General features: G+C 37.4%; 1 protein-coding gene across 5 annotated transcripts in view; it reads right to left on the bottom strand.

Moving 5' to 3' along the window:
* Positions 1–810: 810 nt before the first annotated feature.
* The window catches only part of arhgef10 (Rho guanine nucleotide exchange factor (GEF) 10), a 37,170-nt gene continuing 14,093 nt past the window's right edge, over positions 811–23,887 (bottom strand). For 3 of the 5 annotated variants that reach the window (XM_026261141.1, XM_026261143.1, XM_026261144.1), the window contains 21 exons: positions 23,715–23,831; positions 22,465–22,576; positions 22,249–22,358; positions 21,609–21,686; positions 21,276–21,455; positions 20,800–20,916; positions 20,517–20,609; positions 20,040–20,210; positions 19,220–19,365; positions 18,869–19,059; positions 16,286–16,401; positions 16,043–16,170; positions 14,900–15,000; positions 14,443–14,561; positions 14,276–14,362; positions 13,631–13,842; positions 13,337–13,494; positions 11,004–11,146; positions 8,703–8,877; positions 3,325–3,447; positions 2,156–2,649 (listed from right to left, as the gene is read on the bottom strand). In XM_026261141.1, the coding sequence (XP_026116926.1) occupies positions 2,156–2,649; positions 3,325–3,447; positions 8,703–8,877; positions 11,004–11,146; positions 13,337–13,494; positions 13,631–13,842; positions 14,276–14,362; positions 14,443–14,561; positions 14,900–15,000; positions 16,043–16,170; positions 16,286–16,401; positions 18,869–19,059; positions 19,220–19,365; positions 20,040–20,210; positions 20,517–20,609; positions 20,800–20,916; positions 21,276–21,455; positions 21,609–21,686; positions 22,249–22,358; positions 22,465–22,576; positions 23,715–23,831 (3,171 nt within the window). Of the gene's footprint in view, positions 2,650–3,324; positions 3,448–8,702; positions 8,878–11,003; positions 11,147–13,336; positions 13,495–13,630; positions 13,843–14,275; positions 14,363–14,442; positions 14,562–14,899; positions 15,001–16,042; positions 16,171–16,285; positions 16,402–18,868; positions 19,060–19,219; positions 19,366–20,039; positions 20,211–20,516; positions 20,610–20,799; positions 20,917–21,275; positions 21,456–21,608; positions 21,687–22,248; positions 22,359–22,464; positions 22,577–23,714; positions 23,832–23,887 lie in introns of all 5 variants that reach the window. The other 2 variants (XM_026261140.1, XM_026261142.1) reach the window with 2 other exon arrangements.

Raw genomic sequence — 23,887 nt, 5'->3', positions numbered from 1 at the left:
ATATTTGATATTCTTGACAAACTACATTAAAAGAAAAAAAAATGCATGTCTATATACATGACTACTATATAAAAAGTTTACAAATGTCAAGTTATATCCTACTCAGTAAAGCTTCATAAATGGTCAAAAGCAGCACGACTTCACGTGGCTTCCTCAAGTGAGATGAAGTTTTAGGAGCACATTAAGGAAGACCGTTACTCTCCATGCTAATATTATGGGCTACACCGCCCTTTAAGAGTGTTACCAGGGTAACCTCATGATTTCAGAGATCAACACACCAGAGTTGAGACTATCTGTCAGCCTGACAGCACATGGTCAGACTGAGATGTCACTATTAGTCCTTTAACTACACACACCGGCTTGTCTGTGTCTGAGGGGACTCACAAAGATCCCTGAGCCCACAAAGTCTGAAAGCATTGCATTTATTAGTGTGGCCTCCTGCAGGATAACTACATCTCACCCATCAGTTTATCTGGAGGAGGCATAATGCTTTTACAGCACTCTTAAGTTTGTATCTCAAACATCAAAAGTTTTATACACTTTATGACAAACAGATTTCAGAGCAAAACACTGAGATTTTATCAAACACTGAGATATCAGATATTATCTCAAAAACTCCAAATACAATAATTATAAGAACTATTTATTTAGCATTTTGTTAAAAGATTATTTTAAGGGTGTATTCTATTATTGTATTGATATGTAAAAAAAACTAAAATTATCCATATTTATATAAATATTAATATTCTCTCTCCGTGAGTTGATCCAAGTTAGAATATCTAAAAATCCAATGATTATCAATAGTCACAGTTAAGATATAAATATGACCTTTTTTATTTCCCTTTTAGGCAGTTACCTTGCGAAATCATTTATTTCAAGACCAATTTCTTTTCTGAAATGCATCACACTGAAACAACAATGACAAACTTTGCATTTTCATTTTTTAAATTACATTTCTTTCCTTCCTTTTATCCATGCCCAGGTACATTTTTACTGTAAGCTCTAAAATCAGTGTTGCCGTTGGTAAAGTGCATTTCACAGAAATCCATTCAACCTCTGTTCAGCTTCAAATTCAATGTTCTTCAAGGGTCATTCCCTTGTATATGAGCTGGCTGTTATAGTCCATCAAAAGCAAAAGAAATTAAAATGGACAGAAAATAAAAAGATCCAGTTGAAAACAAATCATAGCAAACAAAATCACATGTGGTTATGGTTACACTTGCACAGATATACAAAGAACACTGGTTAAAATGATATATTTGAGAAATATATATCACAATATGTCAATATTAAGCCTTTTCCATACCTTTTAATACTGATAAGCATCAACTTTAAATTAGAATTATGGAGGAATGCCTTTTTTTTTTTTTGGACATCACTGGACACCAACTTCACTATAGAACCCAAACAGAATCTCTGGCCCGCCAGAGAATCCCATACAAATCAGTCATAGTATGTAGCCATTCACAGAGGCCAATCTAAAGGCTATAAACCTCAAATAAAACCGGATTCAACAATTGTGTTAGGACTGCTTTAAAATAACAAACATTCCTGGAAGCAAACATTTTGAGATGTCATGTCGATTCATGAAATGTTCTTTAAAGAAAAGCACATGTAATTAAAGAGCAGAAGAGATGCAGGTAAGCATGTTTAAAATGTGACAAAAGATAGCATGAGTTCTGCTGTTTGCTAGATATGTTCTTCTTTTTTTGTGAAATGTAATTATTTAGTAGTTCAAAACGTTACATGTATATCACCACAATTAGACCTGAATATTATCACACTGCAGTGGTACTGACATTTTCACAAATGCACTTTTTAATTTAGGCCGAATGTGTCGAGTGGTAAAACACATTTCTCTGATGCATGACCGAGCACTTGGTAGTTTAGCTCATTCCTGGAACACATTCTTTTTTTCCCTTCATTCATTAATCTTTTTTTCCTTGTCCCATGACTGAATGCAGGGACAGTCTAAGAAACTGATCTTTATGACGTGCAATGGCCTATAATGAAGACATACAGTAAAAAAAATCATTAGATGAGTAAAAGAAAAGAAAAAAGAAAAAAAGTGACACATAGACACTGGTGTTTGTGCAGCTGCATCCAGACTAAAACCTGATCCTCACTGCTCTCTGAAATCCTCAATTGTTTGCCCTCACAGGCTGGGCAGTGGTATTTGCCACACCATAATGGTGGACACCATCTCCTCATGCTTAGACGGTTTTGTTTTTCTGTTGATTCTGCGGTGTCCCAGTCCTCCAGACACCACCAACACTGAGCTCACATTCACTTTCTCAGTCTGCTTGGCCTTCTGGAAGTGCGCTGGCTCATTCAGCAGGTCGTATATTGCCCCGTCCTCTGGGCCGTGCTCTAAAGAGCCCTGAGACAGAGCCAGAGAGCCACATGAGGAGGACAGGGAGTCCTGGAGAACTGGAGCATGTGAGGGAGAGCTGGTGCTGCTGCGCCCCAGCCCGGAGCAGTTCTCGTCCACTTGGGTTCCCTCCTCCTCATGGGCCCCAGGCTGGCACTGGCTGGGTGTGCTGGAGGTGAGAGTTGCCATTGTAGCTTGGGAGACATTACACACTGCTGCTGCCATGGTGAGGAACTTGACTGGGCCATGGTGAGCATGAAAAGAGACCATTCCTCGACCTGGAGCGAGACAACGAGGAAGAGGAATGACAAAGACGTTAAAAAGTTTGCTCAAGCAGTAGAAAACAAAAAATAGATAAAGTCCACACACATACACAAAAACAGAACAGAATACAATAATGAGATATATAAGGGAAGTAAAAATATATTTCTCATCAAAACAACATTTTTGTATGATAATTTTTAAAAAACTTTCTCTGAAAACTGATGTCATAAAAGTTTTATTTGAGCATTATTTATATGTTTATATTTATTATTTATTATCATTTTCCCTTAATATTTCTATTTAAATGTATTTTTATTTCATTGCAGTACTTCAACTTTAAATTTCAAGTTTTTTATAGTTAAATTTTTTTTCATCTAATATTTAATACTTATTTCATCAACTTTTATTCAGCTTTATTCTTGTAGTTTTAGTTAACAGTGCTCATTAACGGTCTGTAAAAATGAAAGTGGTGTCAAAAGTTCAGGCAGCTTTTTTCATTGTTGGGTGTGGTTTGTTCCTAAACTTGTGCAGAGTTGCATTATATGAAAGTGCTTCAGACTTAAAATTACCCACAGGGCACTGGGCAGCAAACAAACCTCTGCCATTAGCACAATTCCACAGCAATACACATCAAAAACTGTTTTTCTGGATCTCTATGTCCTACACATGACAGAATGGATAATACACACCTGTGACTTTTGGGATGCCCTGCAGTCTGGGCACGGACAGGGCCACTGTGACCCCGAGATTGGTCCCCACCAACAGCAGTCCATGACACACTAACAGACTGCTCACAGAGACTCTCTGCTGTCCTGAAAGGGACCAGTTAATTTGCTTTAATTACTTGTACTGTAAACTAAATCAGAGAAAATCACATACTATAAAACACTTGTGGCAAGCACTCATGACTTGAGGTACTTGGTGAAATGTTCACCCAGTGGAATAATAACATCATCCACACATGCTAGGCTGTGTGGGCAGGAACCTGACAGCATGTGTGGGTCGGTTACTATGGGGATGATACTGAACAGTAGTTGGTTTCCAAAGAAACCTGACACGAGGTGCACTCAGAAATGGTAGGGAGGCCTCATTAGCAAGAAAAGAATGGCAAATGTTCAGACATTGGGTTAAACAAACAACTCTAAATCTGTACATCATGAACTGTACGTTAAATTGAATAATTTAAAATGAAAAACAAAATTATAAATCCACACAGTTCTTTGAATGATATTCAATCTATGTCATCTTGTTGATTAAATAAAATCATAAACACTTTCTGTCATTTTTGACCCATTATTGCTAAAGAATAAGCTACAGATTGTCACTGTGAAGAACATCACAAAAACACCATAAAAGCACATTCTTAGAGAATATTTAAAGTATGTTACTCCAATTATATAACAAATATAGTATAGATTAGAATATAAACTTTGGGACCTGTTTTAGTAGGATTTTAAAGGATTTTATGCACTACACTTTTCAGAAACTTTTATCTAAACAATAAAAATGTGCTTGTAATTTTTAATAGTGTGACAGAAGGAAGAATGTCATCGTTCATCTTCTGTCACTTATTACACACGAGCAAACAGAACAGCAGATAAAAAGGAACAACACTGTTATAAAAAATAAAAATCTGTACAAGGTGTATTTAAAGTGTTTTAAACAAGCTAAGCTGTTGTGATCAGTTGATATTGTAGCTGATGTCTTTGCACTACCATCAAAAGACTGACACACTTTGTTGTAAATGATGTCACTAACTATCAAGACTGATTTGTCAATGAGACACTCAGAAAATGTGACATTGTGCAATTTTTCAGACATTAAGAGAAAAAATCTATCCAACCACTAACCACTAATGGAGCTAAAAGAGTTCCTGAAGTAACATCCTTTTAATTTAAAATTAAACATATTGTCCATACATAATTGATGTGATAATGAAGAGCTAACTGAACCCCAAGAGTCAGTGCAGCTGTTTTGTGGTGGCGGCTCTGTTTGTGCCATTACTGCACACGTGAGTGAATATTTGGGTCACAGGAGACAAAGCCATCGGAGACAAAGACCACAGCCTCTATTAACACATACAAGCACACACTGATATCAGTCTAATAATAATAATAATAATCCATAAAGGCCATAATATGCATTTCAAGACCTTCGTTCCACCCTTGATAGAGGATGACTTCTGAAACTCATAAAAAAGAAGGTTATACATATTACAGTGACAAACGGATTCAAAGAGCTTCTGAACATTTGTAATATAACAGACAAACAACAGCACATATGGAACACAAACAATCTGTTCAGCAGATCTTTTAGCAGTTGTAAAATCCATTACCAAGCGAAGGGATCATGACCATGTCTGCCAGTCATTTCAGCAAATGTTACAAATAACACTGTTGTACAGACAAAGTGATCTGTGACATTGTGACAAGGTCAGGACACAAGACAAAGGAATTACACTACCAATAATTCATCCTAAAATCTGCTCTTGTGTTACTGAACATAAATCAAACTTAAAAGGGTTTCAGGTTCTCTCTGTCTGAAGTAACTGCGAGCTATGCAAAAATATTGTATTCAACTGTACTGAAGTGAAACTCAACAACTGCAGAAATATGATACAGACGAATTTCCCTCCTTTGGTAGTTCAGACCATTCTTTATTGTGAGAAAAAAAGTGTTCAGGTAAAAAAATGCTTTGTAGGGTCAACACCTTGTTAAATAAATCTTTTTTTTTCAGGCTGAGGGTTGAAACTGAATGGATTTCCATTAAGTGTCAGCAATAAACGTTTCTCGTCCTTCAAAGTTATTCAAGCTTCACATCATTCCCTTGATAAGCCACTGATCTGCCAACAGAAAGAAAGAAAATACCCTAAAATCCCAAGAAACACCTCAGAGACAAGTAATGACACAACACGGCAAAGGAGGTGACCAGCACTGCCTTTCATGAACCAAATCCTGCCTTGACAAATAAGCCCCAGAGCTTAAGGAATAGCCGGGCATGATCTGACATACTCAGCACAACCAGGCTTGAAGGATTCTGCAGGGCAGCCAGAGGCAAAATGGTGCTGAAATTTAAAAAGACAACCTGCATTTGAGTTAAAGTTACTTCTGTTCAAAACCAGTTTGATGCATTCAATAATGCCATATGACATTACAAAGCAATCCTGATGGTAATCAATGCATACTTAGGTTTATAACATAAAATGTTTAAAAAAGTGACCAACTAAAGCTTGATGGAAAGTTTGTAGGCACTTCCAATAAACATATTTCTGCAGGGAATTGAACAGTAAGCTGGCAGGTCCACACCCTTTTAAAGATGAGTCAAATCCAGCTCAGTAGGTACCAACAGTCCTTATTATTGTCAGGCAACAAATCTAGGAAATTATCCTAACAACAGTATTTAAAGACATATGCCAAAAGATTATTGAGATCTGACCAATCAGATTGAAGGAAACTTAAGCAGGACTCATCTTGTCCAAAGTGTTGTGTTATATGTTGAATTAGTAAGTGTGAATTAAAATGTATTTATTGAATTATTAAGCAGTCATATGGAAATTAGTAACCTCTAAAACCAAAATATTAGAGGTCCTAAACTTAGATAAAATAAAAAATCCATGATTTATTCAAGCACTGTTATAAGCAGCAGTTTATCAGCTTGAGGGAACTAAAACTGCAGTCAGAGACACACCCTGATACTCTCACACAGGAAGTCCTCTTTGTGGCCAGTGTCTCCATGCAGACAGTTTCCTGTGTGGCAAACTTCTGCACAAGCTCATGGTGAGGGATCGCTGAACTCTACTCAACCTCACCACATTATCCTTCAAACATTTGATCTCAGAAAAACAAAACCTCCCCATCCAAACAAAACACTGTGATAGAGCTGACAGAGCGATTTCCTCTTCTAATGAAGGTCATGGGGAATAATACTAGCATGCACTGACTGTTAGAAACAAATCCTTGATGTATCTAATAATAGATTAGAAAAACATTGTTCTGCAGCTGCACAGAAGCACCGCATCTAAATGAGGTCTTTTGCAATGTTTCTAACTTCCTACAGAGCATACAGTGTGTCGTGGGGAGTTATACAGCCAGGGTTACACAAGGCCATTTCAGATCAGGGCTGCTTGATTTGGATTCTCTTGGAATTTAAAAATAAATAAAGAATTGCAATAGCAATTTAAGATGCAATTTTTTAAAGCCCCAAGTTTGGTGTGCTTGTTTGTAGGGCTTGATTATATATCCATATAAGTGGTATTAAAATAATAAACAAAATAAGTAGTATTACTACTATGATATTTGCCTGTAAAATGACAGAAGTATTTTAGAAAAAGTTAGGAAAAATTATATAAATGAGCTCAAACTAACAATCCTTCCCATTTCCAGGTCTAGAACAACATGCATAAGGAGAAAAATATATTCAGTGAGGAACCCCCAACACACAGTGAGCGCGTGCCTGGACTCCCCTGTCACTGTTGAGAGTTAAATAAAGCTTCTTTATTCAGCCCTGGAGAATAAAGAAACAGCCCTCTCATTAACAGTGCACATGTGCAGTGAGTGACTCAAACCTTATCTACAAATTTAACACATCTGATTCATTTATAGACAGGTTTTCATACTAAAACACACCTCTACAAGACAGAAGACATTGTTATATGTTGTTGCAATGAAAAGTGCTAGAAATAGCACACCATTTCAGAGTGCCACAAAACTGGGCTTTTCTACTATTTCTACTACTATTCTGTTAACTCTTTCAGATGAACCTGCCCCCAAAATGGCACATAAATATAAACTGTGATTAGTTGCTTAAAATGATGGTCAGAGGGTCTCTTCCTGTCCAAGTAGGTGGTTCTTGGCAAGAATAATGTGCAATATGGACCAAATCTCATGCGGTTTTATCTGGCTATGCAAGACTAAATTCCTTAGACTGCATTTTACCAATCACTCAAGAAAAGACATTTTGGCAGAGATTACAGTTCAAGAAGATTACAGCCCCAGTCCTAAACCCAGCTGGTGTTTAAGAGGCCAACATGCCTGTTGCCCGACCGACACTGTTTATTTTGGGAATATTTGGTGAGGATTATTAAGGCCCAATGTGGACATTTAATCACTGAGATCTGAGCATTTGAACATTTGAACCAATCCCTCACACACACACACACACACACACACACACACAATTTGTTTTTGTGAAAAAGGGGGACATCCTGTAGGCGTAATGGTTTTTATAGTGTACAAACAGCCCTAACACCAACCCTAACACTAACCCTCACAGGAAACTTTGTGCATTTTTACTTTCTCAAAAAAACTAATTCTGTATGATTTATAAGAGTTTTGAAAAATGGGGACATGGGTTATGTCCTTATAAGTCACCCTCTCCTTGTAATATCTGTGTCATACCCATGTCATTATACAGAGTTGTGTCCTGATATCTCACAAAAACAAGAGCACACACACACAAATATTAAATCTATTATGTAGCCACCATTAAAAGCAGAAAGACAGAACAAAAATCAATGGTGAGGTCATTTCTAGTATAATCGCTCTCTGAATGGCTTCCTGAACACACTGGTTTGTGTTGAGCTGCACAAACGGCCCATTCAGAACAACAAATGCTGGATGAAATCCAAACAACACAATGAGTAGAAATGTGAAATGCTGCCCCACTAAGGAGACTCGGACCCGGATATCCCCTAAAAAGCTTTTCTATAAATAAGGTTGCTTCAATTCAATAATGCCAAAAACAGAACATTTATTTGTTTTGCTTTAAGGACAAACAAAAGCAGACCAAAAAGACCTTATCGGAGTACAAAAATGAACAAGATCTGTTTTTAAAGTGTTAAATGAGGTATCGGAGTCTAAATGAAAGAAATCACACGACAAAGCAACATATCCACTCATGATGTCATATTGTCATATAAACAGAGAGCTGTAAATCACCTGTAATCTTTCACTGTCCGAGTACTACGTACAAATGACAGGGAACACTTCCCAAGGGCTTATCTTTGAGAATCATAGTGTAGAATATATAGGTGAGAATTTTTGTGTTGACGTATTGTAGTGTACTGTACCTGGGAGTATGTTGTTGACGGCTGTGGCGATGTTGATGTCTTGCAGGTGGTCGAGAGTCTCGGTGTGGAAGAGTCGGAGGGTGGAGCCGGTGCTGAAGGATATCCAGATCCCGACCCCGGCCACCACCATGTGGGACACGACCATTCCCTCTTCCTGATGGGCTTCAAAGTGACGCTGTTAACATACACACTTTTCATTAATACACAAGCATCCAAATTCAAATATACTTCTATGCAACAGATACTAGGCTTGGCTGGACTGGAAAGCACTGGTCTGACTTTGCTTGGCTTAATTTCTGGAAAATTCGGCCTGTGCAACCTGCCGAACTGAGGAATGAGGTAACTCAAAAGAAGCTCCAGAGTAGGAAAAAGAGATTGTGATTTGACCCACTTCACTCAGAGAGGGGGAGAATGACATTTAGATTCTGATATACGACAGCTTGATGTCCTGGTTTGAACAAACAAAATAATAGGGAACTGCAATGGGAAATTTTACAGGATTTGACAAATATATGTCCCATAAGCACATCAGAACCACCACATTATTAGAAAAAGAGAATATGGCTCTTGCGTTTCTGCATATCAGAATCTGTTACATTCATCTCATTCAAGATGATCTCAAATACCACTTTCTATTTGCATCACTGATATTTCTTTCTTTCTACCACACCTCTCACATATTCATCCCTCACTCGCTCTTCCATTCCAGCCAATCGTTTAACAGTAAGCAGAGCTGTTGAAGGGTAATGAGCTTAGAGAAGCTGGCTGGACAGGTCAGTGTGTCATTGTCTGCATGTTAGAGAGAGAACACATGGCTCCAATATTCTGAGATCTCGTGCTGTGAGAATCAATTAAATTAGGGCTGTCAGTCGATTAAAACGTTCAATCTAATTCATTACATGATGTGACGATTAATTAATTAATAGCAAATACAATTTTACAAATAATTTAAATTCATTATTGTGTTAAATGAGAAAATTATCAAGTAGATATTACAAAAAATAGCTTTAGAAAGAAATATTTTATTTGATTCAACATATATTAAACAAACGTTTAGGCTACGACGGCCTAACATAAACTATAAAAGAAGATAATGTGAGAAACATCAGTATTTTTTTATTGATACAATGATCAGCTTGGTTACCAACATTCTTCATTATTTTATTTTATGTTCCATATGAGAAAGTAAGTGATACAGGTTTGAAACAACATAAGGGTGAATAAATGATGACAAAATGTTGTCTTTTTGGGTGAACTATCACTTTATTTATTTATTTAAATTACACACACACACAAATATATATCATCTTTTTTTTTTTACTGAAATAATACTCTAAATAAGAAACTAAAACTGCCAGTAGGTTATGGTTAATGTCAGAAAAGAAGTAAATGACTCTCTTTATGAATGGGCCATGATTGAATCATTGGTTCACCTGATTCGTTCAAATGTGGATTCATTCAGAATTGAATCACTGCTCTATGTTGCTAAGAGACGCAACAGTTCTGCTGTGGCTTTATAGGTAATATATTCTTAGGCAAAATTGAGCAAAACAATATTTTGACCTATATAAAATATAGCACAATATATAGCTGAACTGTTAAAATCACATTTGCACTCGTGCTATTCAGGACAAAAACAGCACTTATGTGATATCACTCTTGCTGTTCATGTGATGTGGCATTATATAAATACATATTATCATATTATACAAATATGAGACAAAAAGTCACACAGGTAAATTTTTTGCCCCAATATCTTACATTTTAAAGACATATAACTGCATTTATTGACTACATTACGCAGTTGTTGCCCTGCATCATGTTTGTCAACAGTCAACTGTATGAAATGTAAGATTACGTACTGGTCTTGGGCTGAGCATTAAAATAAAAAAAATAAAAATAAAAAAAGAGGTCCTTTTTAATTAAATAAAAAAATATTTTAATCACATTATTTTCTGTAACTAATGAATTAAATTAACACGCTAAAACAACAGCCCTAATTTCCATATGCATAAAGTCTAAAGTCTCTTGCCATGCAGAACACTTGCAATATTCTGTTAGTTGGGTTTATTGCAACAAACTTTTTATAAGAATTAATGAATTGAGAGTGTAGGCAAAAACATCTTATTTTATTCTGAAGTCAAAACATATACGTATATACATGTTTTATAATGTTAATATTATTGAGATTTTATAGTAATAAACAGATGTTTGAAAAGTGTAACACTATTTGCTAAACTAAAACCTGGTTATTTCAGTAGTAAATCAGTGCAGAAATGTGTGAGAAAAGTGCTGTACTACCTCCACAGTGTGTGTATGTGTGCTGAGGATGAAGATCTGCCCTCCTGATGAGGCCCAGACGTGTTCACCCACCACCAGCAGGGCTTTAACCGGCAACACCCCCAGCTTCAGCACACGGGCCCCTGACTCGACCCAGGAGCCGTCTGTGAAGGAGAGAAAGACATGGAGACAATCTGAATCTCAGAGTGGATACGGGTTTGTCAACACTGAGTGTGAAAGATTTCTTGTGAGAGAAATTAGGTTAAAGGTTACATATGATGTTGTCCCACAGAGGGTAGGGCCGATACTACATCCTGTGCTTCTCACCCACACTGTGTGTGTGGGTTTCCTGCAAAAATATAGTGACCTCATAGGATTCAGAGAGAAGAATGGAGGCGTGTTGAGTGTTTAAGTCACAAAGGCATTATTGAAGAGAGAGACCTGAAAATCGAGGTTAAAGAACACTTCTCATGGTGGAAATACTAGAAAACCAGAAAAATGTTGGATCTCATCCTGGAGCTGGTGTTCTGACTGGGTATCAGCAAACCTCTTTCAGCATCAGCTGAATGTTGAACTGAACGATTCTGCTGAGGTCTAATTTTTTGAGAACACATTCTGACATTTAAAGTAATTTGATTCAGGAGCAGGTGCTTCTTTTAATGCAATGGACTTAAATATACAATGAATAAAATAATGGCAAATCAATTAACACATTAGATATTTGTACGTTTAACCATTTTATAAAAGACAGATTAGGAAAAATGTGGAATGTGACACACGATCAAAAATTATGAGGTTTTTTTTTTTCACCAAGGCTGGATTTATTTGAACAAAAACTAAATCATTTCAATTTAAAATAACTTTTTTTAATTTGAATATATTTAAAATGTTATTTATACCTGTAATGGCGAAGCTGAATAAAATATTTAGATAAATATACTGTGTTAACCTAACTGAGACTTGTTATAGCACTTATATCATTGCTCTTTTTGTTGTTTTTGCTTCCACTGTCCTCATCTGTAAGTCGCTTTGGATAAAAGCATCTGCTAAATGAATAAATGTAAATGCAAATGTAAATGTTTTACAACATGTTTAATAAGATTTAAAGTGAATAATCTTCACAAATCACTGATAGCCTGCATCTGTTTCTGCCTGCACCGTCCACCCTCCAGCGTATTTGAGCGGATCTTTATTCAGTCTGTTTGCCTCAAGAGGCTCTGATTACATAACAACAGCGCCTACACAGCATTCCCATACCCTCTCTCTTCGTCTCCTGCTCTGATTCAAACAGACTTGTGATGAGCACAGTTTTAATGAAGACCCACGTTTTACTGATTAAATGTCAATCTTTACATTAGCACTAAAGATGTTCTGTATTTCAGATTTAGATTCAGAACACAAGGTTCATGATCTGATAATGCTACAACATGATGAAAATCTCAAAGTGCTGTTGCATTTATCTGGAACTGTGCAGCATTTCTCAAATGGCTCATTCTATAAGTATCACTAAAAGTTAAGTATTACATTACATGAATACTAAGAGAAGAACACTGGAAAAAGTATTAGAACATAGTTCTACAAACTAACAGCTAAAGTCTGGGTTCATTTTTTATTTCGAGAATTTTGGTTCTTTATTTGATCACAAAATACAGTAAAACTATAACTATAAAAAAAGCAAAACACCTTATTATTATTTTAATTTTATTCAGATGCCCAATTACAGATATTTACTTCCAGTCCTGGCAGAAAAAATAAGTTTTAATGATTCGATGTTACACTTGATTAAATCTAGAATTTTGAGAGATGTTGAATGTGCCAGCTCAAATTTGGGTATAAAAATGCAAATTTTAAAAGACTATTTAGTTGTGTCAGTTTTTTTATATTTTTTATTGCAGTAATAATTCTGAGTAATCAATTAAGCTCATTCAGCATATTAAATTATATCCCAAAATTATTTACTAAATATCTGTGGCAGCAGAAAACTGGAGCGAGAGTGAAATGGGATATGAGCGTCCCATAGAGAAAAGCAGATGTGGAAAGAATTAATGAGAGACAGGGAAAAATATGTTTAAACGTCTCACTTTCCAGAGCACTCCCTGCTGAAACCTGCTCAGACCAGTGTGAATTCTGAAGGCTAGTCTATGCTGGTTACTTAAGATCATAGTCATATGCAAAACTTTGCTTTGACTGGTTGAAATCTGGAAGGAAATCTTGCTGGTTAAGCTAGTCAAGAAGCACACCAGCATCCCATTCTGTTTTTTTTTCAGCACTTTTCCGAGTATCAAAAAATCAAAAGCATTCAACCAAATCAAACCCTTAGCAAGATTCATACAGTAGAAAAAAAACCTTCTTACCATCAGCCCTGGAGTGGACAACCAGAGAACCACTGACCAGGCCTGCGTACAGACAGCCACTCTTGTACACCAGACATGTGACGCTAGACTTATCAGGGGAGAAGAATTGCTGCAGACGAACCTTCTTAGACCGTTGGCTGCTTTTATACACAGATATACTGAAAAATAAAACATCAATTCATCAGATTAGACTCCGGTTAATAGACCAAGAATCACTAGACAAACAAATGGAAGACATCGCTCTCTCCTCTTCATCTATAAGGTGTCTGTGGATGTGCTGGTTGATGTACACACCTGCCTTCCTCCATTCCCAGACACACAGTCGGTGTCTCACTGGCTTTCTGGTATTCAGGTTTTATCTCGGCATTTTCCAATGGTTCACCCACGGGCACGTACGTCATGCAAAGAATACGAGACTCCACATTGAAACACTCGGTCACTTTGGGATTTGAGTTCTGCAGTGCCACAATGGAGATCTGACCCATGTGATTGGTGCAGCTGGCCACCTGAAAAGAAAGAGAGGATTTCAGAATCTACACACCGATAAAAACATCTCAACAGAACTGATTTGAGTACTAAAGTCTGAGGCTTTTTTCCAAAGGTGATGTCTCAGATCGATGGTACACATGCTGAGTGCTCTCAAAGGAATGTAGCCCATCAGTGCAGGCTCTTAGATGTTTCACAGAGGAAAGTTATTTTATGACCTTCTATACCGTAAATACAGCATAAAAGCCTTTAATGCAACCTTATACTCACACTGTCCACACAGAACAGTGTTTAATGATGCTTTTAGAGCTCAAAAGAGCTTCGAAAATGATCAAATGCTATTTCAGGTCAAGTGCAATTTGGCAACAAAGATTCACACACCAGACTGACAGATACGTCCCATGTCGGACTGAACTAATGTAATATAAAAGCATTTGAATTTTCCAGACTCACCCACACACATCCGTGACCCACAACAGGCAGATCTGCAGTGCTGTCAGTGTTCACATGAGGCTCAGGGTTGTGAACTGCACACTCCACCTAACACAAATACACATTGGTTATTTTTGCTATTATAAACAAATAACGATAATGAGGACGCGAGACGTTCGCTTTGTCACCTTGAACTCCTGCAGTTTGGACATGACCACAGCCATCTGCTTGAGTAAGAGAGGATGGTTCTGCTTCCTCATCTGATTATCATCTTCAGCACAAAACCAACCTTGGATGTTGTCTTCGACTGTAAAAACACACCACATTAGTGAAGCTTTCCTCAGATTCTACAAACCAATGGTATTCCCAAATGTGTCCTCCTGCTGCCAGTATTATAATCCATTTGCTTGCACCAAACTTTTAGTTCTGGCTAAGCTGAGCGATGATTCACACACTAAACAATATGAATCCAGCAGGGGCAATTCTTTTTTCAATGTATTACAAACATGTTTATTTAGAAAATAAGCTGGGAACATCATATTAAGGTGTTTAAATGTGTTTGCGTGCTTTTAATTAAGTCCTACATCTCTAATCATACACGACAAGACAGGATATGGAAACAGGAGAACATTACATGACACATACGTAGAGCCAATTTAGCCATCTGCAGATTACTGATCCAAGCTTGCTTGATAGATGGACTGAAAGTGTTGAAGACTGCAGTGAAGAATGTGGGTCTACCGTTCCTTAAAAAGACAAAAACAGTACAGATTCTTCTCTGCAAATGCATAAACAATAGAAACAATACACATTGTCTGAATTCAGTTAAGTGCATCAGGTGGTATACAAATCTCTTGGGTAGTATAATTATCTCAGCACGGGCTCAGATGGTCTGGCAAAAGGTCAGACACCTGGAGAAACAGACAAGGTCCCATCCTGTTTATCAGTGACTCTGCAGGATATGATTTCAATACTAGTGAGCACAGACATGATAACTTTTCTACACTGTTGAATTTGGTAATGCTTAGTATTTTTAGGACTTGAAAGGGCTCTAAACTTTCATTTTGCAGAATTATAATGACCAGAACGAAAATAGTGACTTCTCCCACCACTAACTAAAAAAAAATCAACAGCATACGTTTTCCAAAAGTCACAGTGTGTGAGAGAGATTGTTATCAGAGGAATTAGTTTGACAGCTGAGAGGCTAAAGATACTCCTATAATCCAGACATGAAAATGAAAGCAAACAGTCGCAAATAATTGGTGTGTGCGTATGTTTTTGACAACTGCACACTCCAAAGCCCCTGAGATCCACAGGAGGAGGATAAAAACAGCACAAGACAGTCTTGGGTCATTCTTTAAGCACTGAGTCACATAAACACAGACATGGAAGTTTTATCATTTGAAAGCCTGATTTTTAAGACATTTAAATCATTTAAATCAAATTTCTGCTCTCAAATAAATTATAATAATACTAAAAACAAATTAACTACAATTAAGAGTTTAATTACAATGAAATATGTAAATATATGTAAAGCCCTCAAAACTGGATCAACATGATTTCTTAATAAAGAAATTATAATTTTTTTCACCAATGATGCATTAAATTTATCAAAAGTAACAGTAAAGGCATTTATAACTTGACAAAAGATCACATTTCAAACAAAGGCAGTTCTTTTTAAATTTCTATTCATCAATGAATCCTGAAAAAATAGCATCAAGGTTTCCACAAAAATATGAATCAGCACAACTGTTTTTAACATTGATAATAATAAGAAATGTCACATACTTGTCTTGTTTCCCTGGTAACTGTAGTTGTATCCTACAGCGATCAGCTGCGCGAATCTCCTCCTCTTTCTTTAAAATCAGGCGCTGGAGACCTGAAACCCAATCCTGAGCCACTGACCCATTAACATTCTGGAAAGAGAGAGTGTAAATCAGAATTTGAGTGGTAAGAACTGTGTGCACCCTGGTTCAAAGATCGATCCTAAAGTGTTTCAGCATAACAGTGAATGTGATATTAACATCTCACCTGATAATTCCCCTTCAGACTGCTGATCATTGTGGAGATCTGGTTCACCAAACCCAGGTCATGGATCAGGTTCTGTAGATCCTGGTAAAGCTGCCCTGGACCCATATACAATTTATCTGCAAATGAGACACGGCCGATTAAAGTAATAACAATTCTTACGTTTAAAAAGCTTAAATAATTCCAACAAATACAATGATGTTAGTTTATTTTGGGGCCATTCAAATTTCCCTTCTTCACTAGCTATAAGGATTACAGCTGAAACTGAATCATATTATACAGTGAATCATTAAATGCTGGTTCAGATGAGTCATTATGAGACTGTGCTGTCCGTTTTCCAAATACTGTTCCACACAATAGACTGCTTTGTGCTACTCTGCTCGTCTGAGATAGAGAGAGAGACAGAAATGAAGAGTAGAGAGTGAGGGGGAAAAAGAGATAGAGAGAAAGAGAGACAAAAGGAGAAAGAATGTATTTTCTTCTACTCAGAGCTGAAGTAAAATGAGAGTCTCTCTCTCTCTCTCTCTCTCACACACACACACACACACACACACACAGATAAACCAAAGGAAAATGCCAAACATGAGGCTCGGAAGGGAGAGTCAGCCATAGGCCAAATAGCTGAAATACGTTCAAGTACTAAAGTTACTAAAACTGAAATAAAAAATTAATTACAGCTGTGAGGAAATATAAAAAGCAATAAAATTACTAAAATATGAATTACAATTAAAACTATGAAAATATAAAAATACAATCAAATACAAAATATTAACAAATACTAACAATAATATTATAATACTAATAGTACATAAATTAAATATACAATGACACAGACCAAGATGGTAATTCAGCACAAAGTTTCTAACTAAATGTAACAGAAAAACTACATAGAAAATTTAGACACCATTAAGTTTGAGCAAAACTAATAAATGTAACTAAATAAATGAACTTCTCCAGAACCTTTTCACAGAATCTGTACCAGTGACATCACCTTCCCTCCTGGTAGCTTTTATTATTCATGGCTAATTAGTTTTGGAAAAGTAAAACGAGAGCGAATAGAGAAAGAAAGAGGCTTGGAATGCAAGAGCTCTAGATTGAATCAGACTTGCTCTTGCACACAGACTGTGTTTTCAGTAACCATAGAGACAGAGACGTTCTTTTTCAAATGCGCTGAAAAAAGGGTATGGTGTGTTTCATCTGTGTCTAAAACTGTAAAAGCTTAAACAAGCATCCAATTGCCTACAGACCTACAGTGTTGTACTTCTACAGTGTGGGTTTTTGCATAATGTCTTGTAAAAATCCCACCGGAATCCCTTTTTTTGTCACCTCAGCTGTGCTAAATAGAGCACACGCGAAATGAAACAGGAAAAACAGTCGTTCCTCTTTTGTTCAGCTTCGTGAGTCAGTCTGACCCGTTCTCTCCAAACCACAAAAACGGAGCAGACAGCCTCCGACGGGAGAAAAGACATCCTCAACGGCAGATGATTTTGAAAAGAGATGTCGCAGCATTAGGGGTCAAGCACTGAAGGGCTGTTTTATTTTTATTCTGTTTTTTTCTGCACTGGCATCTATGAGAGCTGAAAGAACTGCAGAATCCAAGAGATTATATATTATACATATTATATATACACAACATTATAAATATTCATCAGGCATTGCATTAAAACCAATATTTACAAATGCACTGGAAAAGCAGGAGGTGGGACAGCAGCCTTTTTAAAAACAACCCTTTAACTAAAATCCCTGAGGAAACAAGCAATCCAGGAGAGATTACTTTTAGTGGACTAGCACAGCGGTAAGCGAACACTTCAAAGCATCTTGTTTTGCTTGGTATGATGAAGAGAAATGTTGTGTGTTTAACTTCTGCGCTTTAAGCAGAAAGCTTTTTAGTTCTATCCCTTTTCCTTTCCCTGTCCCCATCTCTCTTTAGTTTTCGGTCTTTGCCATTTTTCCTGACATGTTTCCATCAATAATTTATTTTTAGGATGTTACATTAAAATCCAGACTTCAGTCATGATTTTGTCAGACATGTCAAAATGTCTGGGACTCTGGAAAAGCACAGTGAACTGTGTCTTACGCCAGTATCTTCAGAGTCGTATTTTCCACAGAACAACATGGAATAATCTATGACATCTTTATCTGAATGTGTCTGAAATCTGACCATGTTTTTTTCATAAATGTCACATCTCTGCATATTAAATATAACATACGTGCATTGTTGCTAAACGGTGGTGCAGAATTTTCACTCTCTAAGCATTCTCCTATTGCTACAATCAAATAAGCTTTTTGATTATTTTTTAAATAAAGCTGAAATTTCTATCCAAAACAACTTTATTACGTCTGGAAAAGCCTCATTCAAGGAAATAGTTGTGATCTCTTTAATTCATGGACCAGCCAGTGCTTGAATGGGAAAAGATTGGGATTTCAACCCAGAACCTGAACCACCATTTGACCTTGACCTCCAGTAATACATGAAACTGACTCCGTAATAAGATTCAGTCAGACTTTGAGTTAACTACAGAAATTTGCCACAATGTAGATGTGTTTACAATTGCATACATATTTGTCTGTATAACAGGAACTTACTAGGTTTAGCATTAATGACGACTTTATCTCCTGAGTGCGAGGGGGGAAATCGGGAGTCGCCCAACTCCTCACTCGAGCCAAACTCTACGACCTCAACCAAACTCAAAGGCACGCTCCACTTGAGCAGGAAGCGCTGCCCTGAGGGAACACCTTCACCTCCGGGTCCCACACTCACACCATCCTGAGAGGGGCTGAAAGAGAGAAAGGCTAATTTACTCAGACGGGGGAGAGATTTATGTGGAGAAATAAATGTTACTGTAAAAACTTAGATATTAAAATGTGTTCTGGAGTGAGGCTGTGCTAAATAGTTGACAGTTATTACAGATAATGGATGTGTGTAATGGGTCATACCGCCAGTTGGGGGTGGCACACATGAGCACATCATTCAGAAGAAAGACGCGCCGTTCTTTTGTCTTAATGATCTCCCCGCGATCGTTATAAACGGTTTCCACAACGTCATCAGAACGAATCAGATAACGGCTGCCACTGCTCAGCAGCTGAGAGACAGACAAAGAGAGAGAAGCACAAACAGCAATAAAAAGGACTGAGCTGGGAATTAAAAATGTAAGGGTCCTACTTTGTCACAGTCATTCATCAGTTGACCCTGGAGACACACACACACACACACACACACACACACATACACACACTCGTCCAAAACGGTCTGAGGGTTGATTTGAGGGGAAAAAAAAGAATATTTAGTATAATATTCTAAAAACATTAACATTTATTTATTACATCATTTTTAAATAATGAAAATATTCTATTGTTAGCCTAAACAGACCACAGAAGTTAAAAGCTAAAATGTGTTTCATACCTTTTGTTTGACTTAATTCAGATGGAATAAAACACACCTATCCATCCACAAGAAAGAGCAAGCAGTCACAGAGTCAAAGTTTAGCAAAATATATCAGAGCCCCAGATGGTGTGGAGCGTTCAAGCTGGTTCTGTTTACAGGATTGGCTCGGTACTGACTTCATATGAGTGACAGCAGGCATTCACTAAAACTAAACACACTCTGGGTTTAACCACACAATCTGAAACTACATAACAAATTTGACTAACCTCCCACACACATACACATTCAGATTTATTTTTTTTCAAGTGTACTACTGTGATCAGTCTGAGGACAGGTTCTCACTCAGCTCTTGGAGCAGAGGGGCTGCAGTACCTTGTTGAGGTAATGTTCATTCATAGCCTTAGAGATGTGTCTGATCTCACAGCGCTGATCTGCCTCTCTTTTTCTCTCAGTTAATTTTTCGGCAAGTGTTTCCAGTTCAGTGAGAGCCATCTGAAGAGGAAGACGGTCGGGATGACCCACCGGCGTGTTTTTTAGCATGTCCTACAAAGAGATGTAAAAGATCAATGAGTTTTAAAGTAGCCTGGGAAACTACGACAACAGAAAAACTGATATAACAGAAAAAACCTAAGCAAGCATGAAACAGTTCTGCCTCTTATGTGAGTTCACAAACTACATGAAAGTGACTCCATATCAGAGAGACTATTGATGTGATGCTGATCAGAAACAAAGAGGCGCCCTCTTCTGGAGATGTTTTAATATTGAAGTATACTGGAGCACATGTATTATTATTTTTTTAATAGTAAAAGAACTGAAAGTTTGAGTGTGTTTGTGTGAGATAAGACACACTTGCAGCAGCAGTATGAACTGGGGGAACCGCTGAATAGGCTTCATCATCAGTCCATAGAGGGTCAGATGATCTTTACTGGTTTCCTGACGATGCTATGGAAACAACACAAACAGCAAAGCTCAAGAATGAATTATGAACAAAAACATACACTACCATTCAAAGGTTTGGATTAGATCACCAAAGCCTTGAAAGCTGTGATTTACATAGCAGAACAATGTAGAACTGGTTGACATGTAATTACAGAACCACAGGAACATTCTGGGCTCTTTTGGGATATCTAACCTTGAGGAAGTCAAGGAAACTGGGCTTAGCGGCACACGCCTTCCTCACCACTCCCATCGCCAAGCTGAAGTTATTCACATATTCACTGTAAGCGTCCAACACCATGGACTTAGAAAACTGCAAAAGAGATAGAGAGAGTGGTGATGGCACAGAAATGACATGATGCTTTTTTTTCAAGATTGTTCCCTCATGAACTAAAGGAGTTTTTACTGATGCAGATACATTTTAGACACACACACACACACACACTTGACAACAGGTAAAGGGTGGAGAAAGTTTGTACATGTAGAAACTTCGATGGAGGGTGTGGTGTGTGCTATAAGTGCTACGTTAATGTAGTTTGTTTTACATAGAAAAACACATAATGTAATAAAATGCTGATAAAAAAAATCAGTCTCTGAGATGATCAGTGCTGTACATTTTTACACCAGAGCTCCCACAACAAATTATTTCAATCACAAAATCAGGTATCTCACCGATGCTACAAACACATCTCCGATCATCTCCAGCTCATCCCAGTCGGACACACGGCTGGCCAATGCCATCTGGAACAGGGCATGGCACTGTAGGATCTCACGTATCCGGTAAAACACCACCTTACTCTTGCGGTCACTCAGTAAGCGAGGCTCAATCTCAGCCAGGGACTTCTCATATTGCTGTTATGTGCAAAGCATGTAAACATAATTTACATTATTGGATGATTGATGTGTGCAGAAACTAAAATAAAGGTTTTACATTATAATGCATTTAAAAAAAGAAGCTAATTTTCCACTGCAATGTAAAGCATCACAGACAAAAATAGTAAAAACCTCTAAAATTCTCTTCAGAGCTTCCAGATAATTCTTCTCACTCTCTAGAATGGTCTCCAGAATGCACCTCCTCATCACCTGTTAAAATGATCATGCACACATGGTAACATAGAGCTACACTTAAGTCACAAGCAGAAAATGTTTTTATTTCAAAGAAATGACTTCATTCACTATCAGTAAGATGGTGTTGCTTTATCTGATCAAAAATACAGAAACAACAATAACACTGCAAAATATTATCACGATTTAAAATACTTTTTTTTCTATTATATTTTAAATCAAAATGTATTCCAGTGACGGCAAAACTAAATTTCCTGCATGCCATTACTCCAGTGTCGCATGATCTTTCAGAAACCATTATTGCTGATTTGATGCTTAAGAGACCGTTCTTCCTATTATCAGTGTTGAAAACAGTTGTGGTGCTTAGTATTTCTGTGGAAACCATTATATATTTATCAAACCATTATATATTAACCATTATATATATTTATAAATAGATTAGTTTATAAATAAGACAGTTCAAACTGTCACTTCTGACTAATGCATGTTGCTGAATAAATATTAATAATAATAAAAAAAGACTGACCACAAACATTTGACCAGTGATGTATATCAAAAAAAGGCTGTTGTGAGACAGTACCTGGTGTTGAGAGAGCCCATCAGGTGCAGGTCCCAGCACAGGGTCCACATTAAAACACTCCACCTCAATGAACAGATCTGACTCTTCATCAAAACAGCTGGTTTTCTTCTCTAAGGAAATAATGAATCAAATGAATATAACAGGAGAAGGCATTTAATCAAGACGACAGTCATTTGTGAATTTTTTAAGATGGAAGATGTACTAATGTGCTCTTACCATGACCGAGAGATCTGGTGCGGATGAAAGATCGTCCCTTTCTGACCGCAGCTTTGGTTTTCTGCAGACCATCTTTAGTTCCATCTTTGGCTGCTTTTACGAGCCGCTGCATCTGTAGCACATGCAACATCATTCAGCAGTGAGTTCTGAATTACAATCACTTAAAAAAACAAGGGGGAATACACTAAAAATTTAGTTTAAGAAATTATGCAAATCAGGTAACAATACACAAAAAAATTAAAGAAACCTATACACACACTGCAATTCCTACCGTATTTTCCGGACTATAAGTCACACTTTTTTTTCATAGTTTGACTGGTCCTGCGACTTATAGTCAGGTGCGATTTACTTATCAAAATTAATTTGACATGAACCGAGAGAAATGAACCAAGTGAAAACATTACAGTCTATAGCCACGAGATGGCACTCTGCTGCTCAGTGCTCCTGTAGTCTAAACTGAAAACATAGAGCGCCCTCTCGTGGCTGTAGACGGTAATGTTTTCTCTTGGTTTTGGATAAATGCGACTTATATATGTTTTTTTTCCTCATCATGACATATTTTTGGACTGATGCGACTTATACTCAGGTGCGATTTATAGTCCGAAAAATACGGTAATTTATTTTAGCAAAGTTAGCTTCAGGAATGCCGCACACAAAAGCGTCGCAACACTTCAGTGAATTCACCCCTGAGATTTCAGATCATTTTAACAGGCGTTAACAAGATGAACCCACCACTGTGGAGAATAACTATTCAACTTGAACATAAGATCTCAACTAAACATGCATCTAAACATACGATGAAAAGATCGACACTGACACCAGATGAGTAAAAGGAAGGACGACAGAACATGAAGACCGATGGATAAAAAAAAGAAACAGCGACTGCAACTGCAGCTCCAAAACTGCAAATCTGCAGAACTTTTGCAAAAAGCAGTCCCATTATTCAAATATTTAATAAAATGTTTGCCCTGCTGTGGCAGTCACTGAAGGGGAAAATCATATACCAACAATGTTTTCAAACACAGAACGACATGCGAAGCCACACATGAAGGGAGCATGAATGAGAGGTAAAACTGTGAACAACATACACTCTCCACAGATGACAACAGCTACATCAGTGGAGACACAAACAGATGTTTAGTGGGGATGACGGAGGTCTAGGGATGGCACAGAGGAAGCCCACCACCAGGACGACTAGCAGAGACGGAGAGCTGTCAGTCAGGCTGACATACGTATTCTTGTTCTTTTACCTTTTGTTCGTGTTTGTGTTTGAGCTGCTGTAGCTCTACTGTCCCCACTGTGTTTACCATGAGATCTCGCATCTTTCTCTCATAGTGCTCTTTCAAACGCACCAGATCTTCAGACAGCTGAACAAGGGGCAGAGAACGAGTTACTGCCATCACTTCATTTCCTCATTCTATTC

Source organism: Carassius auratus, unplaced genomic scaffold, assembly GCF_003368295.1.
Source record: "Carassius auratus strain Wakin unplaced genomic scaffold, ASM336829v1 scaf_tig00215781, whole genome shotgun sequence".
In the NCBI taxonomy this organism is placed as follows: domain Eukaryota; kingdom Metazoa; phylum Chordata; class Actinopteri; order Cypriniformes; family Cyprinidae; genus Carassius; species Carassius auratus.
The sequence above is the reverse complement of the archived record's forward strand: the minus strand, read 5'-3'. Positions and strand labels throughout refer to the sequence as shown.